The sequence below is a fragment of the Procambarus clarkii genome, chromosome 8 (assembly GCF_040958095.1).
Source record: "Procambarus clarkii isolate CNS0578487 chromosome 8, FALCON_Pclarkii_2.0, whole genome shotgun sequence".
NCBI classification, from domain to species: Eukaryota; Metazoa; Arthropoda; class Malacostraca; order Decapoda; family Cambaridae; genus Procambarus; species Procambarus clarkii.
Genome location: NC_091157.1, coordinates 41,236,651 through 41,253,052, shown reverse-complemented (window position 1 = coordinate 41,253,052; position 16,402 = coordinate 41,236,651). Strand labels below are relative to the sequence as shown.

General features: G+C 44.5%; 1 protein-coding gene across 1 annotated transcript; it reads right to left on the bottom strand.

Moving 5' to 3' along the window:
- Positions 1-1,729: 1,729 nt before the first annotated feature.
- Positions 1,730-6,802, bottom strand: LOC138360622 (apical junction molecule-like). Its single transcript, XM_069320316.1, has 2 exons — positions 6,617-6,802; positions 1,730-2,692 (listed from the first exon to the last, which is right to left on the bottom strand). The coding sequence occupies exons 1-2, from the start codon at positions 6,800-6,802 to the stop codon at positions 1,730-1,732; spliced, it is 1,149 nt and encodes a 382-aa protein (XP_069176417.1).
- Between the last annotated feature and the right edge of the window lie 9,600 nt (positions 6,803-16,402).

The following is a 16,402-nucleotide window of genomic DNA, read 5'->3' as shown; positions in this document are numbered from 1 at the left end:
CAATCAGCCGTTTGAGTTAAGCCTTTTGACTTCCACGGGTACAACTCAAGGAAACTGTTTGGATTCAATGGTCCATGTTATGAAAATTGTATATACACACAGAAATCACAATAGCCTGATGTATCAAATGAACAAATCCACAAGGGCAATGAATGATGCACATTCAAAGGGCACGTTACACAATGAATGTGTAATGAAGTAAGGGCGAAGAGGTAGAACGGCCTATTGACATAGCTCGAGTGCATGGGGGGAGTTGTGTAAAATCCTGGTTTGTGTCTCGGAGAGGCTGCAGGATCCAAGTAAATTCAGTAGAATTTCTGGTTGCAATTCTTTTTCCATGTCGTAGCTCAGTCGATTAAGGCAGCGTCTGGGATGCTCTCGGATGCAGGTTCGAATCCTCGTCACGGCCCTTGTGGATTTGTACATTGTATATAACACCAGTAACTCCAGATACCATAATGTCTTCAGCATGTGGTGGAATGTTAAGACTTTCCATTATAATTATATATTCAACACCATCAACACTGACAGCATCAACACTGACAGCATCAACACTGACAGCATCAACACTGACAGCATCAACACTGACAGCATCAACACTGACAGCATCAACACTGACAGCATCAACACTGACAGTATCAACACTGACAGTATCAACACTGACAGCATCAACACTGACAGTATCAACACTGACAGTATCAACACTGACACCATCAACACTGACAACATCAACACTGACAGCATCAACACTGACAGCATCAACACTGACAGCATCAACACTGACAGCATCAACACTGACAACATCAACACTGACAACATCAACACTGACAGCATCAACACTGACAGCATCAACACTGACAGCATCAACACTGACAGCATCAACACTGACAGCATCAACACTGACAGCATCAACACTGACAGTATCAACACTGACAGTATCAACACTGACAGCATCAACACTGACAGTATCAACACTGACAGTATCAACACTGACAGCATCAACACTGACAGCATCAACACTGACAGCATCAACACTGACAGCATCAACACTGACAGCATCAACACTGACAGCATCAACACTGACAGCATCAACACTGACAGCATCAACACTGACAGCATCAACACTGACAGCATCAACACTGACAGCATCAACACTGACAGCATCAACACTGACAACATCAACAGAGAACTGTAAGATATATTTACAAATATTAAATGGTCGTCGTCTACCTGATGACTTGTGCATCCTTAATTCACTCCGCCACCTCTCCTCCCTCAACCACTTGGGCTGGACGGTAGAGCGACGGTCTCGCTGCATGCAGGTCGGCGTTCAATCCCCGACCTTCTAAATGGCTAACCACCATTCCTTCCCTCCGTCCCATCCCAAATCCTTATCCTGACCCCTTCTAAGGCAAGGGGTCAGTATATAGTCGTAATGGCTGGGCGCTTTCTCCTGATAGGTCCCTCACTCCGTCCTACCCTTACTACCCTATTCCGTTCTCCATCTCACCTATCTCCTCCTTCCTATTACTGCAACTCTTCCTCCTTCACACCCTATTCCTTCTTCTGCCTTGTCTTCTCCGGTGGCACATCTCCTCAGTGTTCTGGCGGGAGATCCGTGGCGGCCCTGGAGGGCTTCTGAAGCCCCTCGGGGCCTCGGGGCCGTTCAGAACCCCCGCCGGAGGACATAATGCCAGCAGGGTGAAGCAAGGTGAAGCAGGTGGTCACCTCAGACAAAATATATAATTATAAAAGAACCTGGATGAAAGTCATTCCTCTTTTTACTTTCTCGGGACAAAAGTTCGTAATTATGAAGGTGTGTCAGGCGTAATGACAGTAACAGGCTCTTAGCCTCTTCATGGCGCTCGTCCTCCAGACGAAACGTCAGATGGCGCTCGTCCTCCAGACGAAACGTCAGATGGCGCTCGTCCTCCAGACGAAACGTCAGATGGCGCTCGTCCTCCAGACGAAACGTCAGATGGCGCTCGTCCTCGAGACGAAACGTCAGATGACGCTCGTCCTCCAGACGAAACGTCAGATGGCGCTCGTCCTCCAGACGAAACGTCAGATGACGCTCGTCCTCCAGACGAAACGTCAGATGGCGCTCGTCCTCCAGACGAAACGTCAGATGGCGCTCGTCCTCCAGACGAAACGTCAGATGGCGCTCGTCCTCCAGACGAAACGTCAGATGGCGCTCGTCCTCGAGACGAAACGTCAGATGACGCTCGTCCTCCAGACGAAACGTCAGATGGCGCTCGTCCTCCAGACGAAACGTCAGATGACGCTCGTCCTCCAGACGAAACGTCAGATGGCGCTCGTCCTCCAGACGAAACGTCAGATGGCGCTCGTCCTCCAGACGAAACGTCAGATGGCGCTCGTCCTCCAGACGAAACGTCAGATGACGCTCGTCCTTCAGACGAAACGTCAGATGGTGCTCGTCCTCCAGACGAAACGTCAGATGGCGCTCGTCCTCGAGACGAAACGTCAGATGGCGCTCGTCCTCCAGACGAAACGTCAGATGGCGCTCGTCCTCGAGACGAAACGTCAGATGGCGCTCGTCCTCCAGACGAAACGTCAGATGGCGCTCGTCCTCGAGACGAAACGTCAGATGGCGCTCGTCCTCCAGACGAAACGTCAGATGGCGCTCGTCCTCGAGACGAAACGTCAGATGGCGCTCGTCCTCCAGACGAAACTAGTGATAGCCTTCGTCCTCGGAAACGAGAAAAGGTGTTCATTGTTTTTTTTTTTTTTTATCTTTATTGTGGAGAAGAAATCAGTGATGGCGATCATTCTGGAGAATGATCGTCCTGAAGAAGGGATGAATCAAAGCGCTTGTTCCGGAAGTGTTCGAACATCAGTTGTGAGCCGTTGTGTAAACCGTTTTTCATTCATAAACAGCGGGGGATTTGGCGGGTGCATGGAATGGACTTTGGGGCTTTGTTTGGAGAACGGGCTGGGAATGTGTCTATGGGGTCGACCACTGGACGGAATGAACATAAAACTGAGAACGGGTTGCTGCAGAATTATTTAAACAAGTGTGTGGTGTTTTGACCAATGAGACTCGTCGTTAATAAGCGTCTATTCATTCATAATCAAACCCAATACTACCTTACCTTGAGGTGCTTCCGGGGCTTAGCGTCCCCGCGGCCCGGTCGTCGACCAAGCCTCCTGGTTGCTGGACTGATCAACCAGGCTGTTGGACGCGGCTACGACAACAACAAATGCGGCGTTGTCATTTTGCACTGTTCAAGAAACTAGGGTAATGGAATACTTTCTTCCTCTGTGTCCAGACTCCTCACCACTCAGGGTGAGGAGCCTGGATGTGTGGGAGGGTGACATTGGGCGGGTGAGTGACGCCTGGGCACAGTGCCACTCTAGGGTGAGTAACGCCTGGGCACAGCGTCACTCTAGGGTGAGTGACGCCTGGGCACAGCGTCACTCTAGGGTGAGTGACGCCTGGGCACAGTGTCACTCTAGGGTGAGTGACGCCTGGGCACAGCGTCACTCTGGCACCTCAGAGTAACCCATCCAATAACTAATATAGGAAAATTGCTTGAATCGATAATTGCAATTCCTATTCGAGTATACATATTAAGATACATAGATTAAAAAAATTCAGATTATTTATAGATCACAGATTATTAAGACTACTCTATAGCTCGGTCGATAGAGCTTCGGCTACACACACGTGGGGTCCACGGTTCGAGTTTCCTAGAGCCCAATTGAATGGAAAACAGATTAATCAAGGATTCACAACGTTATTTTACTGTGGGTCGTTCATGTTTGAGAAATTTATTCATTCTCTTCTAGTGTGTTTCAAGTCATCAATAATGGGACGGACATGGACGCTTCATATTATAACTAAAGCGAGGCCTTTAAAAGTGGGCTGGTGAGTGACCTATTACAATTTTAGAGGTTCATCGTTTTGGGAGGGGTTATCTAAGTTGGACTAGAGCTGTTTTAGGAGGGGTTATCTAAGTTGGGCTAGAGCTGTTTTGGGAGGGGTTATCTAAGTTGGACTAGAGCTGTTTTAGGAGGGATTATCTAAGTTGGACTAGAGCTGTTTTGGGAGGAGTTATCTAAGTTGGACTAGAGCTGTTTTAGGAGGGATTATCTAAGTGGGACTAGAGCTGTTTTAGGAGGGGTTATCTAAGTTGGGCTAGAGTTGTTTTTGGAGGGGTTATCTAAGTTGGGCTAGAGCTGCGTTGGAAGGGGTTATCTAAGCTGGGATAGAGTTTGATTATTTACAAATAACAATGAGTTAGCACAAATAGGTTCAAGTCTGAGAAGGAGATAATTGTAAGTGGTGCCACAGGGCTCTGCTCTGGAACCTCTCGTGTTTACCATAAACATAAATGATTTAATCACTGAACTGAAAAGAAACATTTGCAAATTTGCAGACGCTGTAACAACTGGTCTGGAAATAAATGAAAAAGAAGAATCAAAATCACTTAATGACGATATAGACAGCCTTTCAAAATAGACCAAATATGTTGCAGTCTTTATGATGATACATTGTTTATGTTGCAGTGTTTATGATGATACATTGTTTATGTTGCAGTGTTTATGATGATACATTATTTATGTTGCAGTGTTTATGTGATGCATTTTAGAGTTGAAAATGTAAGGTTCCGAGCTTAGATAATAATAGTTCCCAGATATCAGTTGGACAATGTTGAAATTGCCAAGTGTGATTACGAGAGAGGTCAAGGAGTCATGGTCAGGAAGGATCTTAATCCAAATAATCTATGCATAAATCTATTAAGGCAAATATGATCCTATTATTTGTTTCTAGAAGCGTTAGAATAAAAAACACCTAAAATTTGTCTCCAGTTTTATTTTTGCTCTTGTTAGACACATTTAGATTATGCAGCTTAGTTCTGGTTTATTATTCTGTATAATACAAGTACAACTCTGTATTATACTTGAATTCATATATAAAAAATCCCAGGAGAATTCTCTCACCATAAGAGAGATTAAATTGGTTACATTCTCTAGAAAGGTTATATTCTAGACATTCTAAACATTAAAACGCTCTAGAATGTAACCATTTTAATCTTGAAAGTCATGAAGGTGTCACATGATAGACATACATAGAGAGATGACAAGATATTAAAAATGGGACACAACTTATTTGTTATATCAACGGGAAATATAACTCGAAACAATGGATATAAAATTGATATATTTAGAGTTTGGAATGATCTGGGTAAATACTGGCTTTGAAAGAGTAATTTATTTTTGGAATAAATTACAGGGCAATATAATAAATGCAGCTCCAATAGATTGTTTCAAACGTAGTTTAGACATAAATATGACTGGTGGATGGATATAAGTATGAGTTACATAATATGTACTAATAGAGGGATTATACAGCTGGTTTTTACATGAGTACATTAGTACTGCTGATTCCGTTATTCATATGTTCTTAAAATAAAACTAGAAAAGGTCCAAAGTTATGCAAGAAAGCTCATTCCTGAGCTAAAGGGATTGAGCTATGAAGAATGACTGAAGGAACAGGACGGCATTGCACTGAATGAAAAAAGTAGTATGGCAAACATGATAAAGGCATACAAGGCAATAAAGGAAACTAAAAAAGTCAATTTAAAAATAATTTTGACATTGTAGAACAGTAAAGTGAGAGAAAATTAAATTAAGTGAGAAACGCAGATGACTCACATACTTGTTTAAAATAACGTTTTTAGTCTATGAATTTACTGTCGAACAGAAGAACGAACGAACTAGACGTGGAAGTGGTCAATGACAATTAGATACGCAGGTTATATTGTAAAGGTTGTTAAAAATAACACAGAAAATGGTCACTACATTGAACTACCGATGACTGAATGGCCTGGCTTAAGCACACACGCCTCACATTGTCAGGACACAATTTTTCAGCCAAACTCTGATTATTCCTATTACTATTTAAGTCAGTCGATGATACGTGCATTTTGACCATTGGAATAAAGCTTTAGCAAACCGGCCACCACACAAAATCCTGATAACGGCGCCTTTTTTCAGCCGTAAACGTGAAATATGATCTGCAATTTCGCTGATGTCAACCTTTGTGTGTATACATAATCCAGACAGACGCAGCGTGTTTAACATGATCCCGTCCTCGCTTCAGTGACTGGCACAGCTCAACCAACCACACAGGAAATAACACATTTCTAAAAATTTCCCGAAAACAATCATTGTAGATGGAAATACCTGCGCACTTTGGTGTGAATACGGTCCTTGATCACGCATCTCTATGCCAGCCTCTCTGCTCAAGCCAGAGGAACGCATCCCAGGTGTGAACCATAGTGCCCAGGTGCTAACCACAGTACCCAGGTAGGCTAACCACAGTACTCAATGGTTCGTGTACCGACAGTGTACACACCTCCTCCCCCCCCCAACTTGCTGTCAAAATCGTACTATATATAGATAAAAAGCCAGTTAGGTATATTTAATTATACTTAGAGGGAGACAAGAAGCCTAAATTTTGTATTATTTTCGTCCTTTAGCAGTGAGGCAGAACACAGCTTGTGTACAAACATTGTGGACCGTCCAGACCCAAGGGCGGGGTTATTTCTCTCCGGGAGATGCTTCAAGGAGACGGAACTGGGCTTCCTACTTTGAGAAGGCGATGATTGGTTGGGCGTCGGTGGGCGTGACCGATGAGGGAGTCATCTGAAGTCTCGCGACGTAACTGAGTCATCACGCCACCTGCCCTCCTGGGAGGCAAGGTAGTTGACATCTGTTTAGTTAGTTGGCCCAGGTGCTCTGTTGGGGTAACATTATGCTCTTGGTGAATTACCATGGCAGTTCATTTATAGTTGTGGTGTTAGGTGTTGTATCTTGTAGCTCTGTATTTTATACTTTGTTGTTGGTGTAAATTGAAGTTAATGGTCAAGCTTTTATTTGATTCTGGCTTATAAATTATGTGTACAATGACAGCTGTATTGCAGGTATTAAAGTAACTATTATTTTATTCTTGTAAATATAGCTTTTGTTTTTAACCCTTGTTTTATTGCTTTACTCCTGTTCCCAAATATTCACATTGAAGTTTTAATGTAGCTTTCTCATTGTTATGCTGCGTGAAGCAAACCATCATCCGGGTATAACAGCAGCACCTCACTGAACGGAACAATATTCACAGACGTAGAAAGAAAAATATATCGGTTGATGGTTACTATGAAGGAAATTATTACAAAATTTAGAAAAAATCAGAGCCAAATAAATCACACAGAACCAGATAAAGGTTTCACAGGGTGCTTAACCACTGTGCTTTTTTTTAAACTGGGCTATATTTTAATATTTTTTAATATTTTCATCACTCTTTTTGTTTTGAAATGAAAATGGTTGAGTTTGGAAACATTTTGAAATTAACTTTACCTGAAGATTTATAAAAACAACAAAAACATGTCCTTGACAATTGCACTTGAAGTATTTGCTTAAACGGTGCGCAGTGCAGTGGTTAAAGAATGAAATACTGAGCTTATTGACCTTTGCCTTTCATATCTAATTATTCAGTAGAGTAGACCAGAGTACTAGAGTCATGGAGGGTTGCCAATGTGGTGCCAATTTTTACAAGATGATAGCGCACTTGCATTGAAATATAATAAATTAACTTAAAATCTATTTTAGGAAAATTGTATGAATCGATAATTTTCATCTCGTCATGAAAACTACAGATTAATAAAGGATTCACGACTTGGTCGGATTAAGGACCACTCAACCTTATCTAATATTGTTTTATTCTATTACATTACATTTCAAACAGTTGAGAGGAGGAATGATTACGACATTCTATACCTCGAATTTAGTATTGTCTATAATACTAAATTCATACATGACTCATACAAAAAAGCAAATACATTAGACAATTATTTTTTTTATAAGAGACAGAGAGAGAGAGACAGACACAGTAGATGGATGGATAGGTGGATGGATAGATGGATGTACAGATAGATGTAGAGACAGATGAGTAAAGGGATGGATAATTGATAGACATATAGATAGGTGGATTGATAGATGAATAGATAGTTGGAGGAATAGTGGGATAGATAATGAGATGGATAAATGAACAGATGGATGAATAAATGGATAGAGAGCTGTATCGATATAAAGACTGATGGATAGACAAATAGATAGTAAGCTAGATAAATGGATATAAAGTTACATGAATAGATGAATAGAAGCTAGATGTATACATTGATTGATAGATAAATAGATGTACAAATAGATGGAGGCACAGATAGACAGAAAGATGGATAAGTGCATGGATCGATGGACAGAGAGAAGGTTAAATGGATGGATGTATAGATGAATGGATAGATGGATAAATAGACGGAACAGAAGATGGATATATGCAGGGATAGATAGATATATGGATGGACAAATGGATAGAGTGGTGGGTGGATAGATGGATAGACCGACAGATAGATAAATTGATAGATGAATGAGAATAAACGAAGTTGGTTCGCAACATTGTGTATATTTGCAGTAAGTGTAATACATTGTACAGTTAATTATTTATTTTTATTCACCTCGAACAAAGATGACATTTGGAGAAATCTTCTTGAAATTAAACCAAGATGCAAGAGCACTAGTCAGAAGGGTTATAAATATATATATATATATATATATATATATATATATATATATATATATATATATATATATATATATATATATATATAGGAGCAACAGGAGGAAGAAAATGAAGCACTCAGAATTATACTTGGCTGTCCTATAACTACCAAAGTTCTCAACATGCGGAAAGAATTAAATATACTTAGCATTAGATATATAATATCTGAAATTAATCTTATGATGGGACTAAAGCTTCTGAGTGATAACAAAAACAACATTGTGTCAGTTGAACTGTTAGAACACATACGAAATTGAACTAGCGAGTCTAAATGGATTAAAAAACAGCCACTCATATTAAAATGATGGGACTGCACGATGTATATACAGATGAAAGAGTACAGCACTTCCTTCCACCCTGGCAGATAGTACCTTTTGACATCCTGACCCCTGCATACCCCACCAAGAAACTAATCACAAGCAACCCTCATGCTCAGCTTGCTGCTAAATTAAGCACCATAGAACACATTCACAATATATAAGCTGAAAACAACATTGCGCAGACCATATAAACTGACGGATCACTCAATACAGCTACAGGGAGGGCAGGAAGTGCTGTTATTGCTCATCAGCCCGATGGCAGCACAATTCAAAGAAATATCTGAATTAGTAACTGGGCGTCCACAATGCAAGCCGAGTTGTAGCAATACTGGTAGCACTCGAAATTATTGACAACACTGAAGTAGACAGCTTAATTATTTCTGACTCCCTATCCTCACTACGAGCAATAAACAGTTTACAATCAAGTAATAACGTGCTTGTCTTGGAAGCTAGACGTAGATATATAAGAATACTTAGCAAGAGGGTAAATATAAAAATGTTGTTGATTCCTTCTCACATTGGCATGCAGGAACATGACAAAGTTGACGCCCTTGCTAAGGCTGCAGTAAATAAAGACAGTATTGAACGGAATCTTGAGTTATCAAATAGGTCCCTTAAAAGTGTCATTAGACGAGAACTCCTAGATGAATTTGAAGACAGTAGAACAGTGCAAACTGGAACTAGCAGGTCCATTGTTCATCACAATGAAATGTGTGAAGTAAAACATGAGTATGGGGCAAGTAACAAAGTAAGAAGACTAACAGATGTTGTCACAGCTCGTATAAGACTTGGCTACAAGTATCTCTGGCAGTTCGGCTTGAATAGGGATCTAGATGAAGTAAAGTGTAAAGTGTGTGGACAAAGACAGGGACACACACTCGAACACTATATCTTGGATTGTAGTAAAATTGAGCCATTTAGAGATAAGTCTAAGCTCACTCTGTATGATATGGCAACCTATCTTATTACCATGGATAAATTACCTGAAATCCTTGCACTGTACCCACATTTCGCTTCCAGTAGATGAACGACATATGAGATTCAGAAACAAGTAGTGTATTGGGAGGACTAATAATAAACAGAAGCTCCCCTATGACTGTAATATCCTCATTAGTCAAACTGTTATGTATTAGCGATAAGACCTACCATTAATGTATGATGACTTACTGTAAATATATAGCTCTTGAAATAGCACATTCTCTGTAACTAGCTGACATTGTAACTATAAGGTGTGAAGGATAGATGAAATTGTTTATGTAATAATCTAAGATTAGGTCTGATAAAGACCTTTTGTACCCTCTGTAATGCTTTTTGCGCTACCGCTCACAGAATGAGTATGGGGTGCACAATAAACTACCGCTCACAGAATGAGTATGGGGTGCACAATAAACTACCGCTCACAGAATGAGTATGGGGTGCACAATAAACTACCGCTCACAGAATGAGTATGGGGTGCACAATAAACTACCGCTCACAGAATGAGTATGGGGTGCACAATAAACTACCGCTCACAGAATGAGTATGGGGTGCACAATAAACTACCGCTCACAGAATGAGTATGGGGTGCACAATAAACTACCGCTCACAGAATGAGTATGAGGTGCACAATAAACTAGCCGCCTGTGACGGCAACAATCAAACAAATCAAGGAGGAGACAGGGAAGCATAACGGCATGGCAACACCTCTGTAACCCACCCTGGGCTGGCCTGGCTAACCCACCCTGGGCTGGTTAACCCACCCTGGACTGGCCTGGCTAACCCACCCTGGGCTGGTTAACCCACCCTGGACTGGCCTGGCTAACCCACCCTGGGCTGGTTAACCCACCCTGGACTGGCCTGGCTAACCCACCCTGGGCTGGTTAACCCACCCTGGGCTGGTTAACCCACCCTGGGCTGGTTAACCCACCCTGTGCTGGCCTGGCTAACCCACCCTGGGCTGGTTAACCCACCCTGGGCTGGTTAACCCACCCTGGGCTGGTTAACCCACCCTGTGCTGGCCTGGCTAACCCACCCTGGGCTGGTTATCCCACCCTGGGCTGGCTAACCCACCCTGGGCTGGCTAACCCACCCTGAGCTGGCTAACCCACCCTGGGCTGGCTAACCCACCCTGGGGCTGGCTAACCCACCCTGGGGCTGGCTAACCCACCCTGGGGCTGGCTAACCCACCCTGGGGCTGGTTAACCCACCCAGGGTTGGCTAACCCACCCTGGGCTGGCTAACCCACCCTGGGCTGGCTAACCCACCCTGAGCTGGTTAACCCACCCTGGGCTGGCTAACCCACCCTGAGCTGGCTAACCCACCCTGAGCTGGTTAACCCACCCTGAGCTGGCTAACCCACCCTGAGCTGGTTAACCCACCCTGGGCTGGCTAACCCACCCTGAGCTGGTTAACCCACCCTGGGCTGGCTAACCCACCCTGAGCTGGTTAACCCACCCTGGGCTGGCTAACCCACCCTGAGCTGGTTAACCCACCCGCCTGGGCTGGCTAACCCACCCTGAGCTGGCTAACCCACCCTGAGCTGGTTAACCCACCCTGGGCTGGCTAACCCACCCTGAACTGGTTAACCCACCCTGGGCTGGCTAACCCACCCTGAGCTTGTTAACCCACCCTGGGCTGGCTAACCCACCCTGAGCTAGCTAACCCACCCTGAGCTGGCTAACCCACCCTGGGCTGGTTAACCCACCCTGGGCTGGCTAACCCACCCTGAGCTGGTTAACCCACCCTGGGCTGGCTAACCCACCCTGAACTGGTTAACCCACCCTGAACTGGCTAACCCACCCTGAACTGGCTAACCCACCCTGAACTGGCTAACCCACCCTGAACTGGTTAGCCCACCCTGAACTGGCTAACCCACCCTGAGCTGGTAAACCCACCCCTGAACTGGTTAACCCACCCTGAACTGGCTAACCCACCCTGAACTGGTTAGCCCACCCTGGGCTGGCTAACCCACCTTCTGATGGAGTGATAGACGGCCGACAGGCCTTAATAAAAACATATACAACTCTTATATGTTTTATAGGACGTTCTTATATATGTTATAGGACCCGGGTACAAAGAGATGGACGCGGGTACAAAGAGATGGACGCGGGTACAAAGAGATGGACGCGGGTACAAAGAGATGGACGCGGGTACAAAGAGATGGACGCGGGTACAAAAAACGGACGCGGGTACAAAGAGATGGACGCGGGTACAAAAAACGGACGCGGGTACAAAGAGATGGACGCGGGTACAAAAAACGGACGCGGGTACAAAGAGATGGACGCGGGTACAAAGAGATGGACGCGGGTACAAAGAGATGGACGCGGGTACAAAAAACGGACGCGGGTACAAAGAGATGGACGCGGGTACAAAAAACGGACGCGGGTACAAAGAGATGGACGCGGGTACAAAAAAACGGACGCGGGTACAGAGTATCGGACAAGGGTACATAAAAAACTCTTGTAGCGCTTACCATGTCGCGACAAAGCTCCTAATGAGCACAAGTTACAAACAAAATTCTAAAATTATCTCAAAGATTAAAAAAATAACTAATTAAAATTCGAACACGACGTCGCAAAATATAATACGCCGTCGCGTCGTCGTTAATTAAACGTCGTCCTGTCGTCAAGAATGAATATGTTTGAGGTGATTCATTGTCACTGATCTACGTAAAGCACTTATGATGTAACTACATCATTGTTCTTCGTGAACACTCTGAAAACCTATAATCAAACCAGCGTTAATAATTTGGGCCTCCGTGAGCAGGAAGTGGCCGGGACGCAGTACTAGGGAACGGGCCTCCTCTTCCCAGAGGCCACGATATCCCAGAAGGCACGATATCCCATAGGGCACGATATCCCAGAGGGGCACGATATCCCAGAGGGGCACGATATCCCAGAGGGCACGATATCCCAGAGGGGCACGATATCCCAGAAGGCACGATATCCCAGAAGGCACGATATCCCAGAGGGCACGATATCCCAGAGGGCACGATATCCCAGAGGGCACGATATGCCCGAGGGGCACGATATCCCAGAAGGCACGATATCCCAGAGGGCACGATATCCCAGAGGGGCACGATATCCCAGAGGGCACGATATCCCAGAGGGCACGATATCCCAGAAGGCATGATATCCCAGAAGGCACGATATCCCAGAGGGGCACGATATCCCAGAGGGGCACGATATCCCAGAGGGCACGATATCCCAGAGGGCACGATATCCCAGAAGGCACGATATCCCAGAGGGCACGATATCCCAGAGGGGCACGATATCCCAGAGGGGCACGATATCCCAGAGGGCACGATATCCCAGAGGGCACGATATCCCAGAGGGCACGATATCCCAGAGGGGCACGATATCCCAGAGGGCACGATATCCCAGAGAGGCACGATATCCCAGAAGGCACGATATCCCAGAGGGCACGATATCCCAGAGGGGCACGATATCAAATAGGGCACGATATCCCAGAGGGGCACGATATCCCATAGGGCACGATATCCCAGAGGGCACGATATCCCAGAGGGGCACGATATCCCAGAGGGGCACGATATCCCAGAGGGGCACGATATCCCAGAGGGCACGATATCCCAGAGAGACACGATATCCCAGAAGGCACGATATCCCAGAGAGGCACGATATCCCAGAAGGCACGTTATCCCAGAGGGCACGATATCCCAGAGGGGCACGATATCCCAGAGGGCACGATATCCAAGAGGGCACGATATCCCAGAAGGCATTATATCCCAGAAGGCACGATATCCCAGAGGGGCACGATATCCCAGAGGGCACGATATCCCAGAGGGCACGATATCCCAGAAGGCACGATATCCCAGAGGGCACGATATCCCAGAGGGGCACGATATCTCAGAGGGCACGATATCCCAGAGGGGCACGATATCCCAGAGGGGCTCGATATCCCAGAGGGCACGATATCCCAGAGGGGCACGATATCCCAGAGAGGCACGATATCCCAGAGGGGCTCCACATCCCAGAGGGCACGATATCCCAGAGGGGCACGATATCCAAGAGGGGCACGATATCCCAGAGGGCACGATATCCCAGAGGGGCACGATATCCCAGAGGGCACGATATCCCAGAGGGGCACGATATCCCAGAGGGGCACGATATCCCAGAGGGCACGATATCCCAGAGGGGCACGATATCCCAGAGGGCACGATATCCCAGAGGGCACGATATCCCAGAGCGACGCCGAATCAACGTCTTCAGCCCGTTGATTCTAGCTTGAATTAACGTCGATTAACCTCGAACCAACTCCCCTCTGTGGACGTTGTGCCCAATGGGTTCCTCCCTACAAAAAAAAACAGTTTATTGTAATAAAAAGATAATTGTTTTTTAAAAAGCGCCGACATTAAGTACAAAATCGTCCGGCCACAGCAACCTTCCCTGTCCCCTCGGCCTCCCAACCATTCCCCCCCCCCCCCTCACCCATCTCCTCGGCCTCCCAACCATTCCCCCCCCCCCCCTCACCCATCTCCTCGGCCTCCCAACCATTCCCCACTCCACCATCTCCTCTTCCTTCCCACCATGCCCCACTCCCCTGTCACTTTATCCTCCCCACCATTCTCCATTCCACCGTCCCCTCGTCCTTCCCCACCATTACCTCCTCCCTTGTCCCCTCGTCCTCCCCACCATCTCTCACTTCCGTCCCCTCGTCCTCCCCACCATTCCCCACTCCCTCGTCCGATGCCTTCCCAAATGGTCTGATGTTCCCATCTGAAAATTGGGAACATCAAGTGATCTGATGTTTCTATCACTGAAATATCAGAAAAAGTTAAAAAAATTATATGAAAATATGAAAAAATAAAAAATAAACTATACTCACAAAATGAATGGTATGATGACCAACACAGCTCAATTCCTACGCAATTCACACAAAATAATTAATTCAAAATGAAAATAAATCAAAATCTATGAAAATTCAATTTATCAATGCAATCAGAAACATTGAAATGGAATTGTAACATATTTAGTATAGCATGTGTGTTGCTCTTACATGCAACAAATGGCATTGTTTTTCAAGAAAAACATAGTTTCACCTGTCACAGGTGCAGCATCAATACTTATTAATCACTGATTAATACGGGATTAATCGGCAAAGTATAGCATGTGTGTACTCTTACATGCAACAAATGGTGTTGTTTTTCAAGAAAAGCATAGTTTTACCGGTCACAGATGCAACATCTATACTTATACTTACGAAATGAACTGTATGGTAAATAACACAGCTCAATTCCAACATAATGTCACACAAAATAATTCAATAAATAGAAATAAATTGAAATCTATGAAAATAAAGTTTATCAATGCAATTGTAAACATTAAAATGGAATTTCTGACATATTTAGTATAGAGTGCATGTTGCTATTATGTTCAACTGATGGCGCTGTTTTTCAAAAATTCATGTTTTTACCTGTCACAGGGGTGGCATCTATATAATAGGTATATAAAAAGACGCACCTATTCGATTGCATCGTTGTGTCAAAATTTCAAAGCAATCGGTAAAGAGGTTTCGAAGATTTCCCTCATATGAAAAACATGAAAAACACAGTTTTTCAGGAAAACCTTTTTTTTTTTTTACCGTCACAGACGTGACATCTATATAGTATGTATATAAAAACCTGCTCGGATGCGAATGGAACGTTGTGTGAAAATTTCAAAGCAATGGGTGAAAAACTTTCGGAGATTAGGTCATGCACAAACTGGGCTACAGCTGGGTGCCCAGCACAAAGGGAACCTCAGTTGTGCAAACCTGACAATGGTCAGATGGAGTCACCTTGCAGTCTTGGAGGGAAGGTAAACAGGTCGTATGAGACTAGACATGTGCGTCTACATTGGCTGAAACTTAGCTACCTTACAACACAGCTGAGGGAGGTGGGGCAGCCACCTTCAGGGAGACCCAGAAAACCAACAAGTACAGGGACCTAGAACGTTGTTACAAGTTCGTGCCGATAGGCTCTGAGACTCTGGGCGCCTGGGGTAAATGTGCACTTAAGTTCCTAAGGGAGGTGGGTGAGGACCTCATTGGGAAAACTAGAGACTCAAGAGCGGCCAATTTCATGTTCCAGCGCCTCAGTGTCGCAGTTCAGAGGGGAAATGTGTGCTGTATCCTGGGTACGCACCCGACCCCCGAAGAGCTGGACGAGGTCTTCGAACACTGATTGTTATATTGTTATATAAGTGTGTGTTCTCTGTAAACTGTAGGAATGCAATAAAATTTAATAAAACAAATTAATAAAAAATAATATGGGTGGTAGGAGAGAAAAAGATTAAAGTGTTCAGTGAGAATCCACAAGGTCTTCTCTGAACGCACTTAATTTTCTTCTTCAAGGATGTGGGTCCCTTCAATTGCACCAGCGGTGGTAACCCTAAATATTATATATATATATATATATATATATATATATATATATATATATATATATATATATATATATATATATATATAT